Here is a 23,901-nt window from a genome sequence, read left to right on the forward strand (position 1 = left end):
CGAAAGAGGGTGAAAAAAGGAAGTCTTTGGATATAAAGTTGACAGTGAACAGGACAAAAAAAAGTCTATATAAAACCCAGGTTTAGGTTTTTTTTTTTTTTTTGGCCACACCGCGCAGCATGCGAGATCTTAGTTCCCCGACCAGGGATCGAACCCGCACCCCCTGCAGTGGAATCATGAAGTCTTAACCACTGGACCGTCAGGGAAGTCCCCCAGGTTTTGTTTTAAAGCTTGAGGCGATGAAGTCCAAGTCCCAACCAGTTACTGAGACATGAAACACTGACCGATCACTGGAAGATACTAGATACAGCTGCTCAAGAAAGATCGCTCTACCTAAGGAGAACGAGACTGACACCCTTTAAAGAAGTTCATTTGAAACTCACTCCATGGGATGCTTCTCTGATTTTCCCCACTCTGTTTTCTCATCTTCCCTAACGACAGACTGGCTGACTTCACAAGGACCACATGCAACCCCAATGAGACAGCAACTGTTTTCTCCCCTACAGATGATGCCCATCCTGCCAAAAAGGATCAGGGATTAGTTCTGCCACCAACCCCTCCTCTCCCCACTCTTAGGGGAGGTAATGTGCTTGTGAAGCAGTGGGAGGGTGCTTCACCACAATCACTAGTGACCCACTTTCTAAATAGTCCACCAGAAAAAAAGAGTTCAAGACCTGTGGGCCGTGAATGCAGAATCCTGAATTCCCAAGGAAAATTAGACCTCAAATAGAATGTGCAATGTCAATTATACCTCAATTTAAAAAAAAAGATTTCCAACCCAACTCAATCTGGGAGTCTTCGACGTGATTCCTTTCCATCTATGTTAGATTTCCTTGAAGGTGCAAGTTTCACAATTATGAAAAATGTGGCATCTTCATGTTCACTTCTGAGTCCTATCTCTCAAGGCCTCCCAAATCTACTCACCTCACCATTCTCCAATGGCACGATCCGGGAGTAATCAGTAGTACAAAGTACATCGTCGTCTCGCGTGATCGCCCTATTTGCTTCCTGTCCAAACTGTTCCAAACAGTCTACTTTAGAATCTAGGAGGGAAACATGTTAGTACTGTCAAATAAAATATTATCATCTTGCTGTAAATCTCTTAAGAAATCTTATGTTTACTTAAGAATATACATGAAAAGGGAAAGAACAGAGAAGCATTTAAGATTTTTAGACGGAAGCTTAGAATGAAATTCTTAATTCACGAAGGAAAATACCAAGTCATTTCGGGCCACATGACTTTCAACAGAAATGTCTGGAGATATGGTTCTAAATCCTCATTCCTCATTAGGCAAGTTTACCCTCTAAGGAGCATTCCTGGAAAACCCAATGCCTTTGTAAGCCAAATTCCTGTCCACCTCAATTTGTCACAGGGTTCAGAGACCCAGACATTCTTCATTAGTGAAAAAGACAAGGTCAAGGTAAGTAATGTGAAAGGCAGGATCCATAAAGATGGAGCTTAGTTCCTAATTCTACATAAAAGGAAATGGACTGCGACTTCCCTGGTGGCGCAGTGGTTAAGACTCCACGGTCCCAATGCAGGGGGCCTGGGTTTGCTTCCTGGTCAGGGAACTAGATCCCACATGAATTGCCACAACTAAGAGCCCGCATGCCTCAACTAAGGAGCCTGCCTGCTGCAACTAAGACCCGGCACAACCAAATAAATAAATAAAATATTTTTTAAAATAGGGACTTCCCTGGTGGCGCAGTGGTTAAGAATCCGCCTGCCAATGCAGGGGACACAGGTTGGATCCCTGGTCCAGGAAAATCCCACGTGCCATGGAGCAACTAAGCCCATACACCACAACTACTGAGCTCTCGTGCCACAACTGCTGAAGCCCGTGCGCTTAGAGCCCGTGCTCCACAACAGAAGCCACCAAAATGAGAAGCACACATACTGCAACAAAGAGTAGCCCCCGCTCGCAGCAACTAGAGAAAGCCCACATTCGGCAACGAAGACCCAATGCAGCTAAAAATAAATAAATACAATAAACAAAAATTTTAAAAAATATATATATTAAAAAAAAGGAAATGGACTGAAGCTATGGCCCAGTTATAGGTACACTGCTTCCCCCTAAATAGTAGCAAGAACCATTATCATAAGAGGTGTTTCAACCCCAGTTATACATGTGTATCCTTGGAATTCATGCAAGTGCGCTTGAGAAATAGGGATGTTCCAAGGGTAACCTAGCAAGTTAAAATTGACCAGCCCCTGACTAGCCACACTGAGAGACTAATTTTCTACTTAAACCCACAGTCTTGATCTGCTGCCAATAATTCAAACCCCTCATAACATGGTAGGCTAGATTACTTACGAGCAAAATATTGCCAAGGTGAGTAGGTGCTTCCGAAGTCGACAGATCTTTCCAAGACCCAAAGATCAGGGCGAGGAGAATTTGCAAATTTGATTAAAATATAGGCCACCTGGAAAAGCTGATAAAGCAAAGGACATACAGTTACTCAAGTCGCCGCATCTGTCCACACCCTCCATCATCTCTATATGATGCTGGTTCCCAAGGCAACACATCTAGCCACACCTCTCCCAAGATCCAGATCCCATTTCTAACTGCCTACTGGACATCTCTAATTGGATGCAGTCTCTCAAGCTTATCATGCTCAAAACCCAAATAATCATTTGTTCTCTTTCCACCGAATCTATCCATTAATCTTTGTCACATCTTAATCATTATACCCTTGAGTTTCAACCAGCCTACACAGCACCTTCAAGTTTGTACATTCAGAGAAGTCTGATGTCAAACAACAACCATCGTGGGCTAAGCTCTTCTAGGAGCAAGAGCCGGTAGTACAGCCCTGAGCGTCTCCCGCGAGTGACACAGCCCTGGTTCCAGATCTTGGAGAGCTCACGGCTGCAGAACTGAGACCTGAGCGGCTGCCTGGTAGAGGATAGCACCTCCTTCTCCTGTGCCATCTCCACTCACCCCCTCTTTTCCTGATTTCTCTCCCTCTTACTGATTTTCTTGTTCATCCTCATCGCTCTTTGCCCACGGCCAGGACAATGCAAACGTATGGGAGACATGAAGCGCAGCTTTGGTCCAGTTTCTTCATCCTCCCACTCTTGAATCCCAGTATGCCTCCATGATGGACCCCAGGAGTCCCTGCAGTCCACTCCCACCCCCTTCCCTCAAAACTTATATCTGGCTTGACTTGTGAACCCTGAGAGTCTATATGCTTAGCGAAGTGCCTAGTATGAGTTCATTGTTCATGACAATGAACATGGGTGTTAAACAAATCTGCTAATATGTTAAGAACTGGGGATTATCCCCATCCCCCCACTCCCCAACCACAAGGAAGAGATTCCACAGTGACTTTCAGAAAAGACTCTGCCACCTTATTAACTAGCCCAGTAGAGCCATTTGAACAATGAGCTCATCTAGTTAGAGAGAGAGGCAGTACTCAGACCCTGTGGGATCCTTTTATTTCTTAGGGAAAAAAAATAAGGGATTTTCATCTGTATATTTTTCACATACAATAGTATGGTAAGAGTCATATATATATATATATTTATTTATTTATTTTTTTGCGGTACACGGGCCTCTCACCGTAGTGGCCTCTCCCGTTGCGGAGCACAGGCTCCAGATGCGCAGGCTCAGCGGCCATGGCTCACAGGCCCAGCCGCTCCACGGCATGTGGGATCTTCCCGGACTGGGGCACGAACCCGTGTCCCCTGCATCGGCAGGCGGACTCTCAACCACTGCGCCACCAGGGAAGCCCCCATATATATTTTTTAAAGTCTCAGAGCTACTAGTTGATTGTGAATGTTCCCAACTCGACACTAGAAGCCAAAATCTCTAGGGCAATTGTTCTCAAATTTTAGTCTCAAGATACCTTTACATTTTTAAAAATTATGGAGGACTTTCAAAAGCTTTTCCTTACGTGGGCTATGTCTATTAATTAAGAAATGCCATATTAAAAATTAAGGCTGAGAAATTTTTAAAATACATCTTACTAATTCATTTAAAATAATAAAGCATTACATTTTAACATAAATACCATATTTTATGAAAAAAATACTATATTTTCCAAAACATAAAAATTATAGTGAGAAGAGTGGCTTTGATTTACGTTTTTAAAATCTCTTTCAATGTCTGCCTTCATAGAAAACAGCTGGATTCTCATAGCCACTTCTTCAGTTTGTTGTAATAACGTTGTTTGGTTTGAAGTATTTGAAGAAAATCTGGCCTCCCATAGATCTGTAATAGGAAAAAGGACTTAAGAGCTTGTGGACCTCCTGAAAGGTCTTAGGAACCCCATGGGTTCTCAACTGCACTTTGAGAACCACTGATCTTGGTCACAGAGATTATCCTTTGCTCTAAGAAGCCCCTTTGCTTACTTCTCTGTGGAAGGAAGAATTGTCACACCAATTACTGAAAACCCTAAGTTCAGCCAGTTTTGTCTCAAACACTCGCTCTTTGATCTTGAAAAATCTGCTTCCCTGGGTTCAGATTAACACTCTCAGATTTTCTACCCATCCTTGGAAGAAAATGATCCAACCTCATGTAAAGTAGCAGGATACAAAATTAATGTACAAAAATCTCTGGCATTCCTATACACTAATGACAAAAAATTTGAAAGAGAAATTAAGGAAACACTCCCATTTACCATTGCAACAAAGAGAATAAAATACCTAGGAATAAACTTACCTAAGTAGACAAAAGACCTGTATGCAGAAAACTGTAAGACACTGATGAAAGAAATTAAAGATGATACAAACAGATGGAGAGGTATACCATGTTCTTGGATTGGAAGAATCAACATTGTAAAAATGACTGTACTACCCAAGAAAATCTACAGAGTCAATGCATCCCTATCAAACTACCAATGGCATTTTTCACAGAACTAGAACAAATAATTTCACAATTTGTATGGAAACACAAAAAGCCCCAAATAGCCAAAGCAATCTTGAGAAAGAAAAATGGAGCTGGAGGAATCAGGCTCCCTGACTTCAGACTATACTACAAAGCTACAGCAATCAAGACAGTATGGTAGTGGCACAAAAACAGAAATATAGATAAATGGAACAGGATAGAAAGCCCAGAGATAAACCCACGCACATATGGTCACCTTATCTTTGATAAAGGAGGCAAGAATATACAATGGAGAAAAGACAGCCTCTTCAATAAGTGGTACTGAGAAAACTGGACAGCTACATGTGAAAGAATGAAATTAGAACACTTCCTAACACCATACACAAAAATAAACTCAGAATGGATTAAAGATCTAAATGTAAGACCAGACACTATAAAACTCAGAGGAAAACATAGGCAGAACACTCTATGACATAAATCACAGCAAGATCCTTTTTGACCCACCTCCTAGAGAAATGGAAGTAAAAACAAAAATAAACAAATGGGACCTAATGAAACTTCAAAGCTTTTGCACAGCAAAGGAAACCATAAACAAGACAAAAAGACAACCTTCAGAATGGGAGAAAATATTTGCAAATGAAGCAACTGACAAAGGATTAATCTCCAAAATACACAAGCAGCTCATGCAGCTTAATATCAAAAAAACAAACAACCCAATCCAAAAATGGGCAGAAGACCTAAATAGACATTTCTCCAAAGAAGATATACAGATTGCCAACAAACACATGAAAGGATGCTCAACATCACTAATCATTAGAGAAATGCAAATCAAAACCACAATGAGGTATCACCTCACACAGGTCAGAATGGCCATCATCAAAAAATCTACAAACAATAAATGCTGGAGAGGGTGTGGAGAAAAGGGAACCCTCTTGCACTGTTGGTGGGAATGTAAATTGATACAGCCACTATGGAGAACAGTACGGAGGTTCCTTAAAAAACTAAAAATAGAACTACCATATGACCCAGCAATCACACTACTGGGCATATACCATGAGAAAACCGTAATTCAAAAAGAGACATGCACCACAATGTTCATTGCAGCACTATTTACAATAGCCAGGACATGGAAGCAACCCAAGTGTCCAACAACAGATGAATGGAGAAAGAAGATGTGGCACATATATACAATGGAATATTACTCAGCCATAAAAGGAAACGAAATTGAGTCATTTGTAGTGAGGTGGATGGACCTATAGTCTGTCATACAGAGTGAAGTAATACAGAGTGAAGAAAGTCAGAAAGAGAAAAATAAATACGGTATGCTAACACATATATATGGAATCTAAAAAAAAAAAAAAAAACTTTCTGATGAACCTAGGGGCAGGACAGGAATAAAGACGCAGACATAGAGAATGGACTTGAGGACACAGGGAGGGGGAAGGGTAAGCTGGGACGAAGGGACGAAGTGAGAGAGTAGCATTGACATATATACACTACTAAATGTAAAACAGATAGCTAGTGGGAAGCAGCTGCATAGCACAGGGAGGTCAGCTCGGTGCTTTGTGACCACCTAGAGGGGTGGGATAGGGAGAGTGGGAGGGAGACGTGAGAGGGAGGGGAGATGGGGATATATGCATACGTATAGCTGATTCACTTTGTTATACAGCAGAAACTAACACAACATTGTAAAGCAATTATACTCCAATAAAGATGCTAAAAAAAAAAAAAAGCTAGTTAGGAATTGTAAGGTACTCTGAAAACCATAAAGCAATACCTAAAGAAGGAGAAATAATTTCCAGAATACATGTACTATTATTACATAGTGAAGGAATTCATAGGAAATCCAAGAACTCCCAGTTTAGATAATCAGAACAAATATATTTCCTAAAGACTGCACATCTCTCCTAGACCACATCAAAATAAGACTGCTTTTAGATATGTAAGAGAGAATACAAAGGTAACATTTTTGGGCTTCCCTGGTGGCGCAGTGGTTGAAAGTCCGCCTGCCGATGCAGGGGACACGGGTTCGTGCCCCCGTCTGGGAAGATCCCACATGCCACGGAGCGGCTGGGCCCGTGAGCCATGGCCGCTGAGCCTGCGCGTCCGGAGCCTGTGCTCCGCAACGGGAGAGGCCACAACAGTGAGAGGCCCACGTACCGCAAAAAAAAAAAAAAATTTTGGATACAGGAATCATTTAAAACATTCTTAATCTCTTCCATCAAAATCCTATCATCATAGCATGTCCCCTAAAAACCCTATTTATTTAATAGTGTGTGACCTAATGGTTACTATGTTCTAGGTACTATGTCAAGCACCTCAGAAACATTCTCACAATGAAAGTGGGATTTTATTAACCCCACTTTACAGATGAGGGATGTGCGACTTCGAGAGGTGAAATAATGTGTCCACATCTTGCGGGTGTAGAAGTCCACCACCTCTGTATATTCCACTCCCTGATCATTAGCAATGCCACTGAACCTGACAGATACTTAACATTTAACCTGTTTCATCCTGGGGAAAATAACTGTCGAAGTTCTAAACACCTTTATTTCCAAATATGCTAAAAGTCCATTACAGGGAGCCCAGAGGTAGGGAGCTATGTGATAATACATCTCGATGGTCATTTGAGCGCGTTGGTTTCTAAAGCTGCACTTTCTGCTGGTACAAATCCCCATAAATGAAATAGCCTTGGTAGCTCAGAGGGCACCTCTCTTTGTTTTGTTTCATCCTGTCTGAGATAACATGTGATCCCTTTAAGGCAGCACGTCAGTTAAAAATCCCACCTCTAGCAGCAAGGGGAGGCATGCCACAGTGTGTCCCCTCTGCATGTTACATCAACCTGCCACCCGGACCTAATTGAATAAGCTCTGGGATTCCACCAACTCATCTTCCAGCACCTACCAGACAGGACTTTCCACTCCAAGATGCTTCCCTCCCATTTTCGTCTTAGGAACTTGATTCTGAGATTCCTCAGCACAGGATTACGTGCCCTGACACTGGGAGGCTGCCTTTCATTCTTGCTGAGCCCATCTGCACTGACAGGCCCTGTTTCTCTCTCCCTACCACTGTGGTGCACCTTGCAGTGGCTTCCTGCCAAGCACTGCAGCTCTGCTGCCAATCTCCCCTCGATGTATAGATTCAAAATGGTGCTGAGAGGCGGCCTCCGGAGGGGGTTCACAGGGGGTTCACGCATGTTAAACCAACAGGTATGGATTTATTCTCTTCTACTTGATCATTTTAAACGCTGTGCCTTCTAAATGGCTCCTCTGTTAAACCCCTGTTATCGGTTACTTATGTTTGCTCTGCGATCACTCAACATACTTCAAAGCACGCCTGAGTGACCCTTGAGACGCATGGATGTAAATGAGGGCCCTTTACGAAACAAGAGAGCACCGGGCAGTGGAGTCACTAGAAGCAGAAAAGCAAAGGCCAAGCTGTGCATTTTCGGAGAAATAACGTTTGGGAGTTAAGGTAAGGAGGGAAAAGTGACCGAGAAGGATTGAGTTGTCATCCTCTCTCCACATGCTTCTGAAACAAGCTAAAGATGGCTTGACCTTTGCTGACGAGCATTTAGATGGAGGTACAAGGTAACCTTTTAAATAATGTTTTAATGAAGCAGATGATAGTCATAAAAGGTGCAGCGAGAGGCACTTTGACTTCAAAAGCCTTCAGGGGGAGCAGGTGAGACAAGCCAGCCCTTTCTGTTCCTCATCATGGTCATGCTGAAGCCTCTGAGATTCCAGCTCCTACAGCCCAGCATCTATCTCATTCCATGGCCTTCCCAGATGCAGGTAGTAGCTGTTCAATAAATGCCATGAATGAATGGATGAATATTAAAATTGTGCAGTCACCACCGAGTTTGGGAAGTGGGCTCCAGTTAGCACCGTCGGGTGCCGTGCTCGGCAGTGGACTGCTAACGGCAGAGGAGAATCAACTCCTGGTGGCAAGCCTTTGCTCTGCCACCCACCAGCCATGTGACTCTATCACTGAAGCACTTTGCGACTTAATTCCTTGTGCATAAAATAATAACATAAAACAATCAAAAAAGATATTTAAGTACATAGATGAGGGACAGCTGTATCCACTTCATAGAAATCTTACATCCTCCATCTAAAAGGGCACTTACTATGCTCTGTGGCATATATGTGTTTTCATGTGTCATTTCCACTAGACTGACATCTTTGTGTCTCAATCACTCCTGTTTCCTCAGAGTAGATGCTTAATAAATGTCATTGAATTGCAATGAAATTGAATAAATGGGACATGTGAAACTGCAAAATATTATGCACATGTATTTAAAGTCACATCCAAAATTAGCTTCTTACTCAACTAACCAGCACTCTCTCCTCCAAAAGAGTCTAAGTTATAATGTGAAATAAATCTATTATCATAGCCTTACAATTTGATAAACATACTGTTCCACAATGCAGTGTTTCCTTATAATTTGGCATAATTCCAACTTATAATTTGGCATAATTTTCAAACCTATAGGAAAGCTCAAAGAACAGTACAATGAATATCCCTACACTTTTCGCTTAGATTCACCAACTGTTAACATTTTGCCACGTTCGTACTTTCTCTCTCTCTCTCTGTCTACACAACACACACACACCTTTTTTTAACCTTTGAAAGCAAGTTTCAGATATCATTATGCTTCAACCCTAAATATTTCACCATGTACCTCCCAAGAACATGGACATTTCTTCTACATAAACTCAACATGTTGATGCCTAGGAACTTTTACCATTCATACAAAAATCTTACATAACACACTGTACATATTAGAATTACCCTGATTCTCTTAATACTGCCCATTGCATTTTTCCAATCCGGGATGCAATTAAGGGTTCTATATAGCATTTACTTGCCAAGTCTCTTGTCTCCTTTAATCTAGAGCAGTCCTCCCACGATTTTTCTTTCCTGACATTGGCATCTTTCCATAACAGAATGTTCCCCCATCTGAATGTGTTTGATTATTTTCTCATTATCTGATTCAGGGTAAACATTCTGGCAGGATTACTACCCATGGGACATCCTCTTCTCATGGCATCATGCCAGGGAGCACGCGATGCCAGGTTGTCCTGTTATCAGTGTTGCTGTGTTTGATCACTTGCTTGAGAAGAGGTACGCCAGATTTCCCCTTTACAAAGTTATCTTTCTACCTTTGTCATTAATAAGTAACCCATGGAGAGACATTTTGAAACACTTATTTTTATTAACTAAATTACAAACGTTCCTACTATCCATGTAAAAATACAAATAAGAGTTAAGAAAAATAAGTCCCAAGATACAGAATCAAACAGTTATAGTTCCTTTAAGGCTGATGCCCATTTGAAAAACTTATCTAATGAGCTAATTTTATAAAAACTTTTTAAAATATTTATTTATTTATTTGGTTGCACTGGGTCTTAGTTGCAGGCTGCCTCCTTAGTTGTGGCATGCGAACTCTTAGTTGCAGCATGCATGTGGGATCTAGTTCCCTGACCAGGGATTGAACCCGGGCCCCCCCGCATTGGGAGCGCAGAGTCTTAACCACTGCACCGCCAGGGAAGTCCCTATAGAAACTTTTTAATTGAGAAGGAACTATGCAGGTCAAGTGGAATTAAACTCCATTTTAGTAAACTTGTGTGAAAACTTCTTATAAAATGAAGTACAATCCTCATTAAACGATCAAGGCCAGTGATGAAAATATGACTCAGCTGGCCTGAAAAAGGATCCTTTTAATCCTGGTGCGAAGAGCACATCGGCCAATGGCTTGGCGAGGGCATTTCTTTCTTTCGGGTTTATCATCACCCTGTCCTATAAAACCCAGAACTTGGCACCATCGAAAAGAGAGTGCTTAGGAGGAAAGTCACCGTGTCCTTCAGGTCCTCTTACTGTTTCCCAAAAGCACCTGCTCACCGTTGAGGGAAGGTCGATCATTCCAGAAACTTACAGGAAGGGACTCAAGAGGTCCCAGGTCAATCTCTCACCCAGGGTAAGAACCTTCACGCTAGAATCTCCTTTTGAGAGGAAAGAAGACCCACTGCATTGCTAAGTTTGGGTCACTACACGTTTCCTCGCTGTCCTGGAAACTTTTCCTCATAATTCCCCCACCTACCCTTTGGGGTAGCACAGATCTCTACCATTTATCCCAAATGACAGCCTGCCCGGAATTTAAATACCAACACCACATCTCCCTAGGTTCTTTTTAATGAACTAAGATTCAAGTCAGCAGGAGGCAAGGATTAGGGTAGGAACTGGAAAGGGGAAGAGAATTAAAGTATCTCACTTCCTCATTAAAAATAACTACAATAACCTGAGAAATAAAAATCCTGAACCAAAATCGAGTCTAAAGTGTTGGATCACTCCAATAACTTGGAAACTGACAAGCCCGCTAGTTTTTAATGGAAGATTTCAAGAAAAAAATCAAAAGACAAGGAGAAGGTGAACCATTTGCATCTGTATTTTATGACTGATGAATCCTTAACTCTGGAGGGAAAAAGAGATTGAAGACCTATAGCATGGTTTTCAGTCCTTGTGGACGTTATAATTCCCCAAGTAGACTCAAAGGGCAGAGCTTGAAACTAACGTATGTTACTCAAGAGCGTTTTATCCACAACTAACAATTTACCGATAGATTTGGTGGTGATTTTAAATAAGTTGAAGCCCACTGGAATCCAAGAACTGAGCTCAATTTCACAATGAAGTCTAATATTTTATCCAACGCTTTACAGCTACACTCAACTGTCAGGGAAATTTTTTTTGTCCAGGACCTGATTCTCCCTATAAAACCCACTTGCCCTCATTCACGCTTTTTTTTTTTTCTAATTTATAATAAAATTGGGTATGACATTTACTTCACTCACTGAACTGATAAACAGCCTAAGAATTTGTCTGACAAACTATACAGGACAAGGGAAATGATAATCTTGTTCTTCCAAGGCAAAGAGATTTAACTAACTCAACTTTCGTCACGAGCAAACCAAGTTATCTAATTCCTCCTTTAATCTATCTAAATTTTTTTAACTCAACAACTCCTAAAAAATATATTGATTTCTACAGGGGACTCACACTGTGATAAAGTTCAGCAAAGTATTGCTCAATGATGCTTTACCCTAAATCAGATTCTAAATGATGTTATTTCTCATCATTTTTCATAACTGAGTCCACATCCTTCATAATGTTCCAGTCCTCCTCTTGGCCAATACCTTTCTCCCTAAAGCGTATTCTCATTTTTAGCCTGCACTGGTAATGGTCCTTTCCTAATTTCAGTCACATCTCTTCCTTTCTCCCTGTGACATCTTTCCTGAGATTTAGCATCCATGGCTAAATCTGAGTGTTACCTAAAGCTAAAATTTTCCTTTTGGCTGTGTTTCCATTGCTCTTATTAATGGCAGGGCACTTCGGAGACCTTTTTGACAATAGCTGTGCATATCTGTAAAGCATAAGGCTGGTCACTTAAACTGACTCGGCACAGTCATTTTTATTAGCCAGCTTTTTTTTTTTTTGGAATGAGGTTTAGGCTGAAGTGTGGTTTCAAATCAGCTGGGCTATAGATTAAATATTCGTCTTAGAACTTGTCCTTTGGCCAAAAGCTGTCCTTACTTTCTGAACACTAAATCCCCTAGCATGGCAGTTCTCCAAATGGATGGTATCACCATCTGGGGTATTTTATTGGTTGTCACAATAACAAACCCAAATAAGGAGAGAGACCATGCACCTGAAGAGGCATCAACCTCCACCCTGAAGAAGATCACTGCCAGTTCTGGGTGAGGAGGCTGGAGAAAGGGCCCTGCTGGAGGTTTTGTCTTTTGTAGGTTGGACTTTTGAGGATCCAAATGCCCTTCCCACCTTATGAATCCTGCTGCACCTCCACCTTTAGAAGCTGAAAATGCCAGTTTTTCCAGCTCTCCTGGCAGGTAAGGCAGCACGGGTACCTGACCCAGGCTCAGTGAATTGGATGTCTCCTGCCGAGATTTTGCATCTAGAGCAAATGATACAAAAAGGCAGGGACACTGAAGAATTGTTTCTAGAAGCAACAAATATGGCAGCCCCCTCTGGCTTCTGGGGACAGTGGTTGACCCCAGCAGGGACATACTGAGTCCAGGATCCGGGCTGACTGTGACATCACCATGCAGCAACCAGCATTCAGCCACAGCTCTGTCCTCGCAGAGGGACCTGTGATTCTGACTGAGCTGCCTCCTTTGCTTCTGCCCACTTCCTGCACCTGATTCTCTACGATCCTTAGATCTTCATCCACTACCCCACATCCTCTCCTTCCACCCTCAAAGGTGACTTTTTCTCTTTCACCAGTAAAATCAGAACTATATAAAAGGAATCCCTTGCCTGCCCATCCCAAATCCATGAGCACTTTTGCATCTGCACATCCTCCTCCCTTCCCTCTGGTCCAATGGCACAGGAGCCTCCTCCCTCTGCACTCTGGATCTCATTCCCCTCCTGCCTTCTCTTGGATCCTTCCCATCAGCTTTTATCTTAGGTATTTATTTTTTAATTAAAGTACAGTTGACTTACAATATTCTATTAGTTTCAGGTGTACAACATAATGATTCAATACTTTTATAGATTATATTCCTTATAAAGTTATTAAAAAATATTGGCTATATTCCCTATGTTGCACCTTACACCTTTGATTGTTATTTATTTTATACCCAGTAGTTTGTATCTCTTAATCCCCTTTTCCTATCTTGCCCCTACCCCACCCCCTTCCCAACGGTAACCACTAGTTTATTCTCTGTATATGTGAATCTGTTTCTATTTAATTATATTCACTCGTTTCATTTTTTAGACTCCAACTATTAGTGAAAACATATAGTATTTGTCTTTCTCTATCTGACTTATCTCACTAAGCATAATACCCTCCAGCCATCAGCTTTCAACTGACTCTTCCATCCGAAGTCAAGAAAATTCCTCTCCCTCCATCCAAACCCTCCTCTAGGTCCACCTACCTCCTTCTTCCCGCTGCAGCCACACTTCAGCAAAGGGTGGAGTGTCCCCCTTCCTCACCTCTCCTCTAGTTCACCCAGAGTTCAGTTCTCAGCCTTCTCTCACCTCACTCCACGCTATTTCCATCTTACACCACTGACTCCCGATTTATACCTGTAGCACAGACTTCTCACATAAGCTTCGGACCCAACAGCCTAGTTACTCTCCACGTGAGATACCTCACCACCACCTCAACTCAATGTGACCCAACTGAAGCCTCATCCTGGCCCTCTGGAGCCGCTGATTCCTGTGGAAACTGTAGGTCTCAATGCAGTTTCCCCCCTTCAGGGAGATATCTGTGTCTGATGCTTCCTGGAACACTGTACGTTTCCTTTAAAACACCCATCCCAGGAGTGATTAAATAAATACTCCCGGCTCAAGTGCACACGGCCTGTAAATACAGGATGTGAGCTTGATTATCCTGCCCACTCGAACTGCAGCAGGAACACTCTGCTACAGGTAGCTGTAGGCCAGGCCAGGGCCCGCGCTTGGCCTGCATCAGGGTGACGCTGGTAGTCAGCCAGAGCCCTAAGGATTGCACTTACTTGGCGAAAAACGGGATGCTCAAAGTCACTTTCACTGTGTTAAAAAGGTGCACCCCCAGCTGAACTCTCGGATCTGGACATGAGACGGCCTCCTGTGTCCCAAATGCTCCCACTTAATGCTCTGGCTCCCGCAAGGACCCCGAGCAGGCATCCTTCATAGCAGGGCGAATGGGAGGCCCGGGTGTGAAGGGTCAGAGTGGGGTGGGTGAGGGACTGTGGCTGGGCAGCGGAGAGCAGTGTGGCCAGGCTGACGGGCATCAGGAGAACTGGAGAGTCCTGTGCCTGGCTCAGAATCAGTGGGGAACCAGATGACCTTGGGTGAGTGAGCTGAACTTTGAGCCTCAGCTTCCTGAAATCCAGCTCCTCCAGGCAAGACACTGTTAGGAACTAGGGCAGGGATTCAAGCCCGTCCCAGAGAGGATGAGAAGTGGAACACGAGCCAGGGAAGTGGGCAGGGCAGCCAGACAGATCGTCCACCGCAGGGGGGTTAAACGGAAGAACTGGGCTAATCAGCTCCAGGCACGCCTGGTGGGCAGGGGCGCAGCACACACCCGCTCTGCCCACTGGTGGAGAAGGGGACTGACGTGAGAAAAACACCTTAAGTGCCAGCAGGAACCATCCCACTAAAAGCAATCTGGCCACCTCGCCAGGAATGAGGTCTGGATCTGAAGATGGTAGACGGGGGTGAGCGGCCAGGCTCCGGAAAGGAGAGTCTGGAGCTAGAGGGTGTGTGGAGCCCCAAAGTTCCATCATCCAAATGCCACACAACGGCCTGCCCACCCCCTCACTTCCTGGGGGGTCCACTTCTGCCCCTCCCCCACTCTCTTACTCCCTGGTCTTTCTTCCCCAATCTGGGGCCCCTTTTCTCCCCATACCCCAGAAGCTACACAGAGTGGGGAGGATTATACCATAAGGTTTATACCACCCGTCTTGCAAATGTGGAATATGACACTATTATAACACTAGGGACTAAGCGGGTTTTAAGGCATAGCTTAGAGCTCCTTATTTATAAATTTTTCTGGGAAAAAAAATGCAAAATAAGTTCTAAATATCTGAAGTAACTTTTGGTGCACCTCATTTACACCCATATATGACTCCCCCAGGCAATATTCTATTAAATAAAATCAACGTGAAAGACAATCTAACTAATGACCCTACAAATACCAACCACGTAGTGGTGAGAATCAAGGAAATAGATACACAGACAGCATCAATGAACCTTCATAACATGAACATAACATGGCCAGTGTTGGGGCCAGAATGTCTCGCTCCAGGCTCTGAGCTGTGCAATCCGGGCGATTCCCTTCATCTTCTTATGCCTTGGTACCCTCATGTGTAAAAAGGAATAATAACAGTACTTAAAGTGGGAGTGTTTGAAAGGGCCCAATAAAAGGCATCCCTCTTCCCTATCTGGCTCAGAACCAACTGAGAAGTAAGACAAAGGAAGAAGGGCAATGGGGACAAAATATCGCCTTTATTTCTGGTGAAGTTTATATTGGAGGACACAGGTTGTGTCTGCTAACGGTGACCGCCAGGTGAGATGCCCCGGGCCGGTGGCCCATGTGTTTCAGGCAGGAGAAGCAGAGAAGGGCATATGCCTGCCTCTGGACACCTGCTCTCAAGGGACAGGACAGAGCCGTGCATGACCAGCTCCTGATTCACACTCACCACCCAGAAGAGGGGCCAGATAGAGGCTGGCAGCGTGACCCAGGTGGAGGGAGGAATGTCGGTGACCACGCCCCACAGAGGGCTGGTGTGAGGGGTAAAAGAGCCGATGACCGCATTGCACTCAGCGCAGAGCCCGGCACATGTGAGGACCTAACCCGTGGAAGTGAGCGCATCTTAAGGGCACAAGTGAGCTTCAGATTAAGTAGCAAAGATGTTAGAACAGATGCTTGCGAAGGGCCATGGAACAGGAGTGGGAATTGAGGATGACGGGGGAGATAGAAGAATAAAGCACGAGAGGGGCACAGTTCATAACACGCTGTGCGCTCATCTCCAAGTGGGGACCATATCTCTAAAATCCTCCAACAACTGCTTCCCAAGGAGATAAGACAATGCAAACCTAAATGGAACATCAGTCTTTAGTCATCACAAAATATATACTGCCTCCTGTCCTGGTCAAGGGACTTGGCGAAAATCTCAAGGAACCATGCGAAATGTCCACGAGCACCTTGCGCCCTGGTTCCAGGCTGGCAGCAGGAGTGGGCTCTTGTTCGGGAGGCGGGGAGATGCCCTGACCGGGGTGATCCTTATAAATGCAGACACCAGCGTGCACAGGCACCCTAGAAGGAATTGTTTTCTTGTGGTTCGGGCCGCCCGTAATGGAGAGGGATTTTTTCTCTTCATTCCCACTGGCTAAGACACGTGGGTCCCTTCACTGCCAGACTTGCAAGGAAAGAAAGCTGATTCCACTTGAACTGCAATTCAACTAATGGGCCCCAGGGAATAAATCCACCCCCAAATCCGGGAAAACACTCCGAGCTTGAAACTGTCCGTTTGGACGGCTCGATCCCGCTCCTGCCTTACAGCTCCATGACCTCGTAACCTCTGGCACCTTCCTTTCTCGGTGTTCCTCTCAGGGTGGCAAGACCTTTCCATGAGCCAAGCCTGCGACTGGTCACTTCTTGAAACTGCTGGTGTGGGTGGGAGGGCACAAAGGCCTGAGGATGGGCACGTGGGATTATCTCATCAACAGAATCGAAGTTTCTGTTCAGGGACTTCTAAAAGGAAATCCTTGCTTTTTTCTCCCCCATTCCAGGAAATCAATGAGGGAAGCTCTGTGCACCCGCCTTTTGCTTTACAGTTAAGGACTTGAAAATGCTTAGAGAGTCACAGTCATTAGAATGGAGCCCGGTCCATTGGAGTGGGCTGGTTGCGTTGCAGTGGCAACACCAAAATCTCAGCGGTTCAGAACTACACATCTGTTTGCATCTCGTCCGTGTGACATGTCTCTTGAGGGTGGACCCTGCTCCATGTCCTCCCCACACAGGGACACAAACCAATGGAGTCCGTATGTCTGGAACGCCACTGAGGCAGGAAGGGAATGTGGTATGTCATGACCAAGGCTGGTCCTGCCGCCAAACTTTCCTTCAAAGACACGGGCAGGTGCGGCCCTGTCTTGAGCCTGGAAGAAGAACTGGGGGGCTTCCCTGGTGGCGCAGTGGTTGACAGTCCGCCTGCCGATGCAGGGGACATGGGTTCGTGCCCGGTCCGGGAAGATCCCACATGCCGCGGAGCGGCTGGGCCCATGAGCCATGGCCGCTGAGCCTGCGCGTCCGGAGCCTGTGCTCCGCAACGGGAGAGGCCACAACAGTGAGAGCCCCGCGTACTGCAAAAAAAATAAAAAAAGAAGAACTGGGAATCCTGCTGAGCCAGGAACGCAGAGGTGCTGACGCTGAGAGGACCCTGGTTCAGGCCAATTTGGCCCTGCTGTTCCTGCTAAGTCGGAAATTAATGGTGGTGGAGGTTGAGATTTCAAAGGGGTTGGGTTCTTTCTTTTATCACCCAGGCTACCTACACTGGCCATAGAGGATGACAGTGGCTGAGAGAAGACAAGATCAATTCTGGACATTCGGCCAAACTAGGGGCAAAATGTCACTGCTGCACCCTCAGACTTAGGTGTGCATTAGAAGCACCTGGGGCTGTGTCACAGTGAAGATTCCCAGGCTACAATTCGAGACCTTCCAGTTCAGTAGGTCTGCAGTGAGGCCTAGAAGCAAGGCCAGCTGTACCATTTGCAGAGCTCAGAGCAAAATGAAAACACAGGGGTCCTTGGTTAAAGGCAGGAAAAAAGTGCTTTTAAAGGTACTAAAATGTGCTTTTTCCTTTCTTCCACAGTTCCTCTCTTGACCCATCATGGTAACTTTTATTTGCTATTTAATGTTGCACTCCCTTGGGCAAGGGTGAATGCAGACCCGCACAGGGACCACTCTGCCACTGGCTGTGCACACGCCAGGATCCCCTCCTGACCGCTGCTGGGTGGACGTGACGCACCGTGCCCTGGTCAAGGGCGAGGTCAATCTCCCCTTCCCTCCCCTTCTCATGGGCCCACCGCCCAACTCACACAGACAGACGATCCCCAAGGGATTGGAACCTCCACACTGGGATGAGCTTGGTACCTGGATGCAGGATGGACAAGAGGCTCCTCCCTGTCAAGTCGCCCATTGCTCTGCTAGCTTGGGATGGAGATAGCTCCGCCCTGCCCCTCCTCCTCACGGTATGCATGCAGCCAGCCTTCCCTGCACCTGCTCCCAGACCCCAGCCAAAGGGTGGCAGGGTGGGGTCAGGGAAGAAGAGGACTGGAGGAATCGAGGCACCAGGACTTGGGGGAGCAGGTGGCCTAGAACCTGTCTGGGAGGCAGGATGGCCCATGAGCCAGCACACACTCCGTGATGGACTGGACTTCACTTACAAAACACAAACTCAAACATAAAGTTATTAAGGATTTCAAGACGGCATTAAGCCCCAAGCCTGGGTCCCCCTTCTTAGCACAAGGATTCAAGGACCAACTCTGAGAAGCACTGACTTAAAGACAGACCGACCCAGTTGAAGCAGGTAATCAAGACAGGTCCCAGCACCCAGGAGAGGGACAAAAGGGTTGCAACTCTGAGAGCTGGTGCCGCTCCAGGCAGGAAGTCTCCCGTGTTCTAGAATTAGATCTCAGGGTCCCAGCCACAGACTACACGCTCTCACATAACTGATGAAAGAGAAGAAGACTCTCAAGATCCAGACATCATCGTGATGAACTCGTAGGGTAACCAGCCACTCTGGTTTGCCTGGGACTGTCCTGGTTTTAGTAACAAAAATCCTGCATCCCAGAAAAGCCCTTAGTCTCCAACAAAGTGGGACGGCTGGTCACGTTATGACCAGGCCTAGTACTGACCCAACGAACTCCTTTTTATCTTTGAAAGACCAGTGGAAAGGCTGCTGCCTTGTGAAATCTTCCCCACACTCCCCAAGCAGAGGTCGTAGCTCGCTCCATGGTGGTTACACTTCTCAGGGTGCATGCTGATTCTGCATTCGTGCATTTGACTCCCCAAGAAGCACGTGAAATCCCAGAATTTTATGTGAATATACCGGAGGGAACCTGTCATAAATGCCGGGGAAGGAGAAGAGAGGTGGAGAGGACCCCGTCGCTAAGGTGTGACGTGGGGACCTGATGTTAGTGGGGCCCCAGGACAGCTCAAGGCCAACCAAGTGCGGTCCCCGAGCTAGAAACCCGGGCTCCTCCGCTTTGCTCGCTGGCCTGCGGCTCAGTCCACAACCTGAAGCTCTGTCTGCTGGGATTAGTGCCCCAAGATTGAGGAAATGCAGGGCCACAAAACAGGAAAATGGAGCAGGTGGCTGCAGTCACAGGAAGAAGAGGGAGAGGTGACACCTGTGAGAAGCATTCGTCAAGTCGAATTATTACAATAATCATAAGGAGGAGGGAGAGAAAAACTAGCATTTGTTGAGGATTTATGACGTGCCGGGTACTAATGCCTCTGTGTTTCAGTAGCCTTTACAATAACCCTAATGTTTTGGTACTAATATTCTCTCTACTTCATAGATGCAGAAACTAAGTTTGCAGAAGTTTGCAAAAGTTTGCAGAAGACGCGGAACGTGTTTATGGTCACAGAGAGTCAGTGACAAAGCCAGGACTCAGACCCACGTCTGATTCCAAAGCCCAGGCTGCTATGCAGTTAGCTGTGCAGGCAGCCACAGGGCCAGACGGGGCCAAAGGAGGAGTGCGGGCCTTTCTTCAAGGAGTCATTCCTCCCTGGTTGTCCTGCCGGAGACAGAAGTTGCTGCCCAGCCTGATTTTCTGACCCTGTGTGTACCGTGCCCAAGAAAGCCAGCAACAGGAGGAGCACGAAGTTACCTGGCTGTGAGGATGTCTGCCCCAGTCTCCAGGTCTGTGTGTCCCTAGCACAGTGTCTGTTATCACTGGCGATGGGAGGCTTTGGCCCCCGCCCCGGACCTCATCTTCTCCACTGCCCGCCCTGCTTCTGGCTCAGCCTACGCCCTGCTCTTCACTCCCCAGGGAGGCCGGCTGATGAGCAGAGAGTCCTTCCCGCCCCTCCCTGCTCAGAGTGTGGCCCCCAGGCCAGGAGCCAGGCATCACCGGGAGCATCTCAGAAATGCAGAATCTAGAGGCACGCCTGCAACTTCTGAGTCAGACCTGTCATTTGAAGAGATGATTCAGATGTACACTCAAGTCGAGAGGCACTGGCCCAGCCCACAAAATACACCCTTTTTTCCATCAGGCGCACATTGCCAGCGCTGTTCTCTCTCCTGTGGAAACCCAGTCTCAAGTGAGTTTTAAGTCAATGTATTACCTCTCCCAACAGCATTAGCCTTTTAACAGCTTTATCTTCAGTGAAAGGAATTCCAGGGGTGGGCGGACAGGCCGCTCTGCACCCTGAAATCACAGCATGCCCACAGCCGCCAAACCATTTCCATAGAAAGCTGGCCCAGTTTTTCCAGCAATGGACCATGTCTTCTCCAGGCTATGATTGCAGACCAGTTTGGGGGACAAAATAAGTATTTCAGGTAGCCAAATTACAAGCTAATGGTGCAAGTCTCTCTTCTCTAGGATAATATGTCGAGCAAGAAATTTCAGCAGAGAACATGCTTTAGTAAATAAGCTCCAATTGTTCTCCAAAGTAAGCAATAACTCTTAGCAAGAGGAGCAATGATGGCAGGAAGAGGTACAACGTGGGCGAGAAGGGGTCTTTTGAAAGAATGCCTTGAGGAGGTGTTATGAGTCATGATATGCACGCTTAGGATAAATCCCTATATATTTAGAAATGAACCCTCTCTCAGCTGTCAACACACACATTATTATCCTACTGTCACTGGAAACATTTAGGGGCAAAAGAAAAAATATTGGGGAATGAAATAGTACAATAGCTAATGAGGCCTTATAATTAAAGGATATATTTGCTCAAGGGAAAACGAACATATCACATCAGTTCTGAAAGGAAATAGCTTAGTAAAAGCAGGTTCTTTGTCAGTTACGTATTGTAAAAGGAAAATTATAACCTGGCACGCTCTTCAAACAGCATTTAATGCTTGGTCATTCTGCTTGACAAAGCTTCTCTGTGACAATCCACTTAAAAAGAAGAAGAATTGAAAACTGAACCTTAGCCAGCTTGCAAAGTCCGAGTGTTTTCTATAGAATCTCACTGTACTTCTCAAAGTGACTCAGAAATATCATTAACGCTATAAAATAAGAAATGCTTCTATATGAATATACAAATCTTTCAGGCTTAGAATAATCATGAAGTCAGGTAAAATACGTCTTGACAGTTTATTCTAAGTGTTAACCAAATGTATGACTGGAACGAAAACAGTGATTATATTTTTTTACTGTTTCATCAATATACTGCTTGTCTTCATCTACGTCCCATTTTGTTTAAGAAAAAAGGGTTGGGAGGGATTTAGAACCCTAAATCCTAAAGGATGTACAGAAAACAGCAATATGAAATTACCCACGAGCAAAAACAAACAAACAAAAGGAGTGAAAGGAAAATGATCAATAGTGATGAAATCTTGAGCCCACAGTGAAGTTTGCACACAAAATACGGGTCGTGAAGTTCTATACACTTGCACAGTGTAGCCATAAATTTGCTTTTAGTAGCCAATATAAATAGGGAAACAGGATCCCAGTGTCCATGTTTTGTTTAGTTTTGGTTTTTAATGCCCCCAAAGAAGCACAATTATTTCAGGGACTAAAGGGATTTCTCAAATGGATCTTCTTAGGGGAACACTCTGGAAGGTGATGGACAACATCCTGAGAGAGGGACATGGTTCTAACCAAACACACCCCACCCCCATCCCCCGCCCAGGGGCCACAGAGGTTCATAGAACTGGAGCAGGGACAGAACGGGAGCATCACGTGCAACATATCACACAGCACCTAAGGTCGGCTCTGCAGCCAGACTGCACAGGTGCCAACCCTGTGTCTACTGAGTGCTCACCTGTGACCATTAGTCATAGGGTCAGGAGGCTACAGAACATCCCTGAGCTCCTGTTTCCTCTTCTAGGAAATAGGAACCTACCCTACAAGGTTGTAGTGAGGATGAAATGAGTTAATACTTGAAAAGTGCTTAGAGCGGTTTCCAGCATAGGAAGGATGTTAGCATTAAATTCACATGATAGCTGCCATAGAACTTAACGTTCTCAATTCTAAATTATTCATCTTGTGAAGCAAGGTGTTATTCCTGTTGCTTCACCTTGTGAAGCAGATGTTGAAGAATTTTCTAAGACTCATAAGCGGATCTACCACAAGGAAAAGGGCAACAGACCTTCTTACCACCTATTTTTTCTAAACGTTTCAATGAATACTCTAAATGTAAGTGACCAAGAATCCAACTTTTTCATTATGTCTTCAATATGCTCCAAATTGCAAGGGATAAATATTTTACTACCTGTTGCATATGTACGGCTTTTGGTGTATGAGGGACATGTGTACACTGGACAGATATAGTAAGGAACTCTCTGGACACTCATTCATTCATACATTAAACATGCATTCACTGAGTTACTTCTGTGTACCAGGCATTCTCTATAGGAAGGAACACAATACTGTTCCTTATTTCATGGTCATAATTCAACTGAGCCCTCTCCCTCTCTTCCTCTCTCTCTCTCTCTCTCTCTCTCTCTCTCTCACACACACACACACACACACACACACACACACACACACACACTTACATTATATGTACTTTCTAAAAATTTACAGTTAGTCACCTCCTCAATAATTCCCTTTCATTCTTTCAGAGATGACAACTGGGGGGATTTTGGTCACTTTCAACCGGTCAAAAAGCATCCTTCGAAAGTCAGAGCGCTGGTGTCACTCAGAGCCCCAGCGGGAGACGGAGGACGTACTAGAATGAAGTACTTGAGGAGACTTTCATAAAGCAGCTTTCTACGAAGGAGTGAGCAGGGGTGACAGCTAAGAGCATCTGAGCGCCGTTCCCACCCTGGACCTGCAGGGCAAGGACAGGAAGCTGAGACACAGCTGTTGCTGTAGGAGCAAGCGACTCAGTAGAAGCACTGAGATCCTGCAGTCGGTGGGGGACAGACACCCCAGCCTCACCCTCCTCCCGCCCTCTGAGCTGAGCACGTGCGTGCACATCCCACTGGCCAGACTCTGCCAGACGCCCAAGGGCAGGGAGAATATAGACTCTGCCCGTGAAGGTCAGCTGCTTCGGGCACTGAGCAGGGCGGAGGGTGGCTGGAGGGAGGGGAGGGAGACCATCCCGGTCACAGGGGGACTCGAGGCTACAGTCTTAGACAATTAGCAAACACACCTTGACCTGCGTAACCAAGTCTGAGCCAGAGAAGAGACTCGTGGTCACAGAAAGGAGAAGCAGACTTTTCAGGGACAGCATCAATAACGCTGAAGAAAAATGACAGTTCATGGTCTAGAGCAGCGCTGCTCAGAGTGTGGTCCATGGACTGCTTGTGACTCATCCACAGTGAAACAGGGACAGAAACCAAGGGTGAGCACTGAGAAACCTTCGTAACAATCGGAAAGAACAAGTTGGCATCGA

At 45.3% G+C, this 23,901-nt stretch overlaps 1 protein-coding gene across 1 annotated transcript in view; it reads right to left on the reverse strand.

Annotated features, from left to right (window-relative positions):
- LAMA3 (laminin subunit alpha 3) overlaps positions 1 to 23,901 on the reverse strand; it is a 240,940-nt gene that overhangs the window by 185,264 nt on the left and 31,775 nt on the right. Inside the window, exons 3-4 of the mRNA XM_030842611.3 lie at positions 2,316 to 2,433; positions 925 to 1,043 (exon numbers count right to left, since the gene is read on the reverse strand). Coding sequence (XP_030698471.1) covers positions 925 to 1,043; positions 2,316 to 2,433 — 237 coding nt within the window. The remainder of the gene's footprint in view (positions 1 to 924; positions 1,044 to 2,315; positions 2,434 to 23,901) is intronic.

The sequence above is a fragment of the Globicephala melas genome, chromosome 13 (genome assembly GCF_963455315.2).
Source record: "Globicephala melas chromosome 13, mGloMel1.2, whole genome shotgun sequence".
Taxonomy (NCBI): Eukaryota; Metazoa; Chordata; class Mammalia; order Artiodactyla; family Delphinidae; genus Globicephala; species Globicephala melas.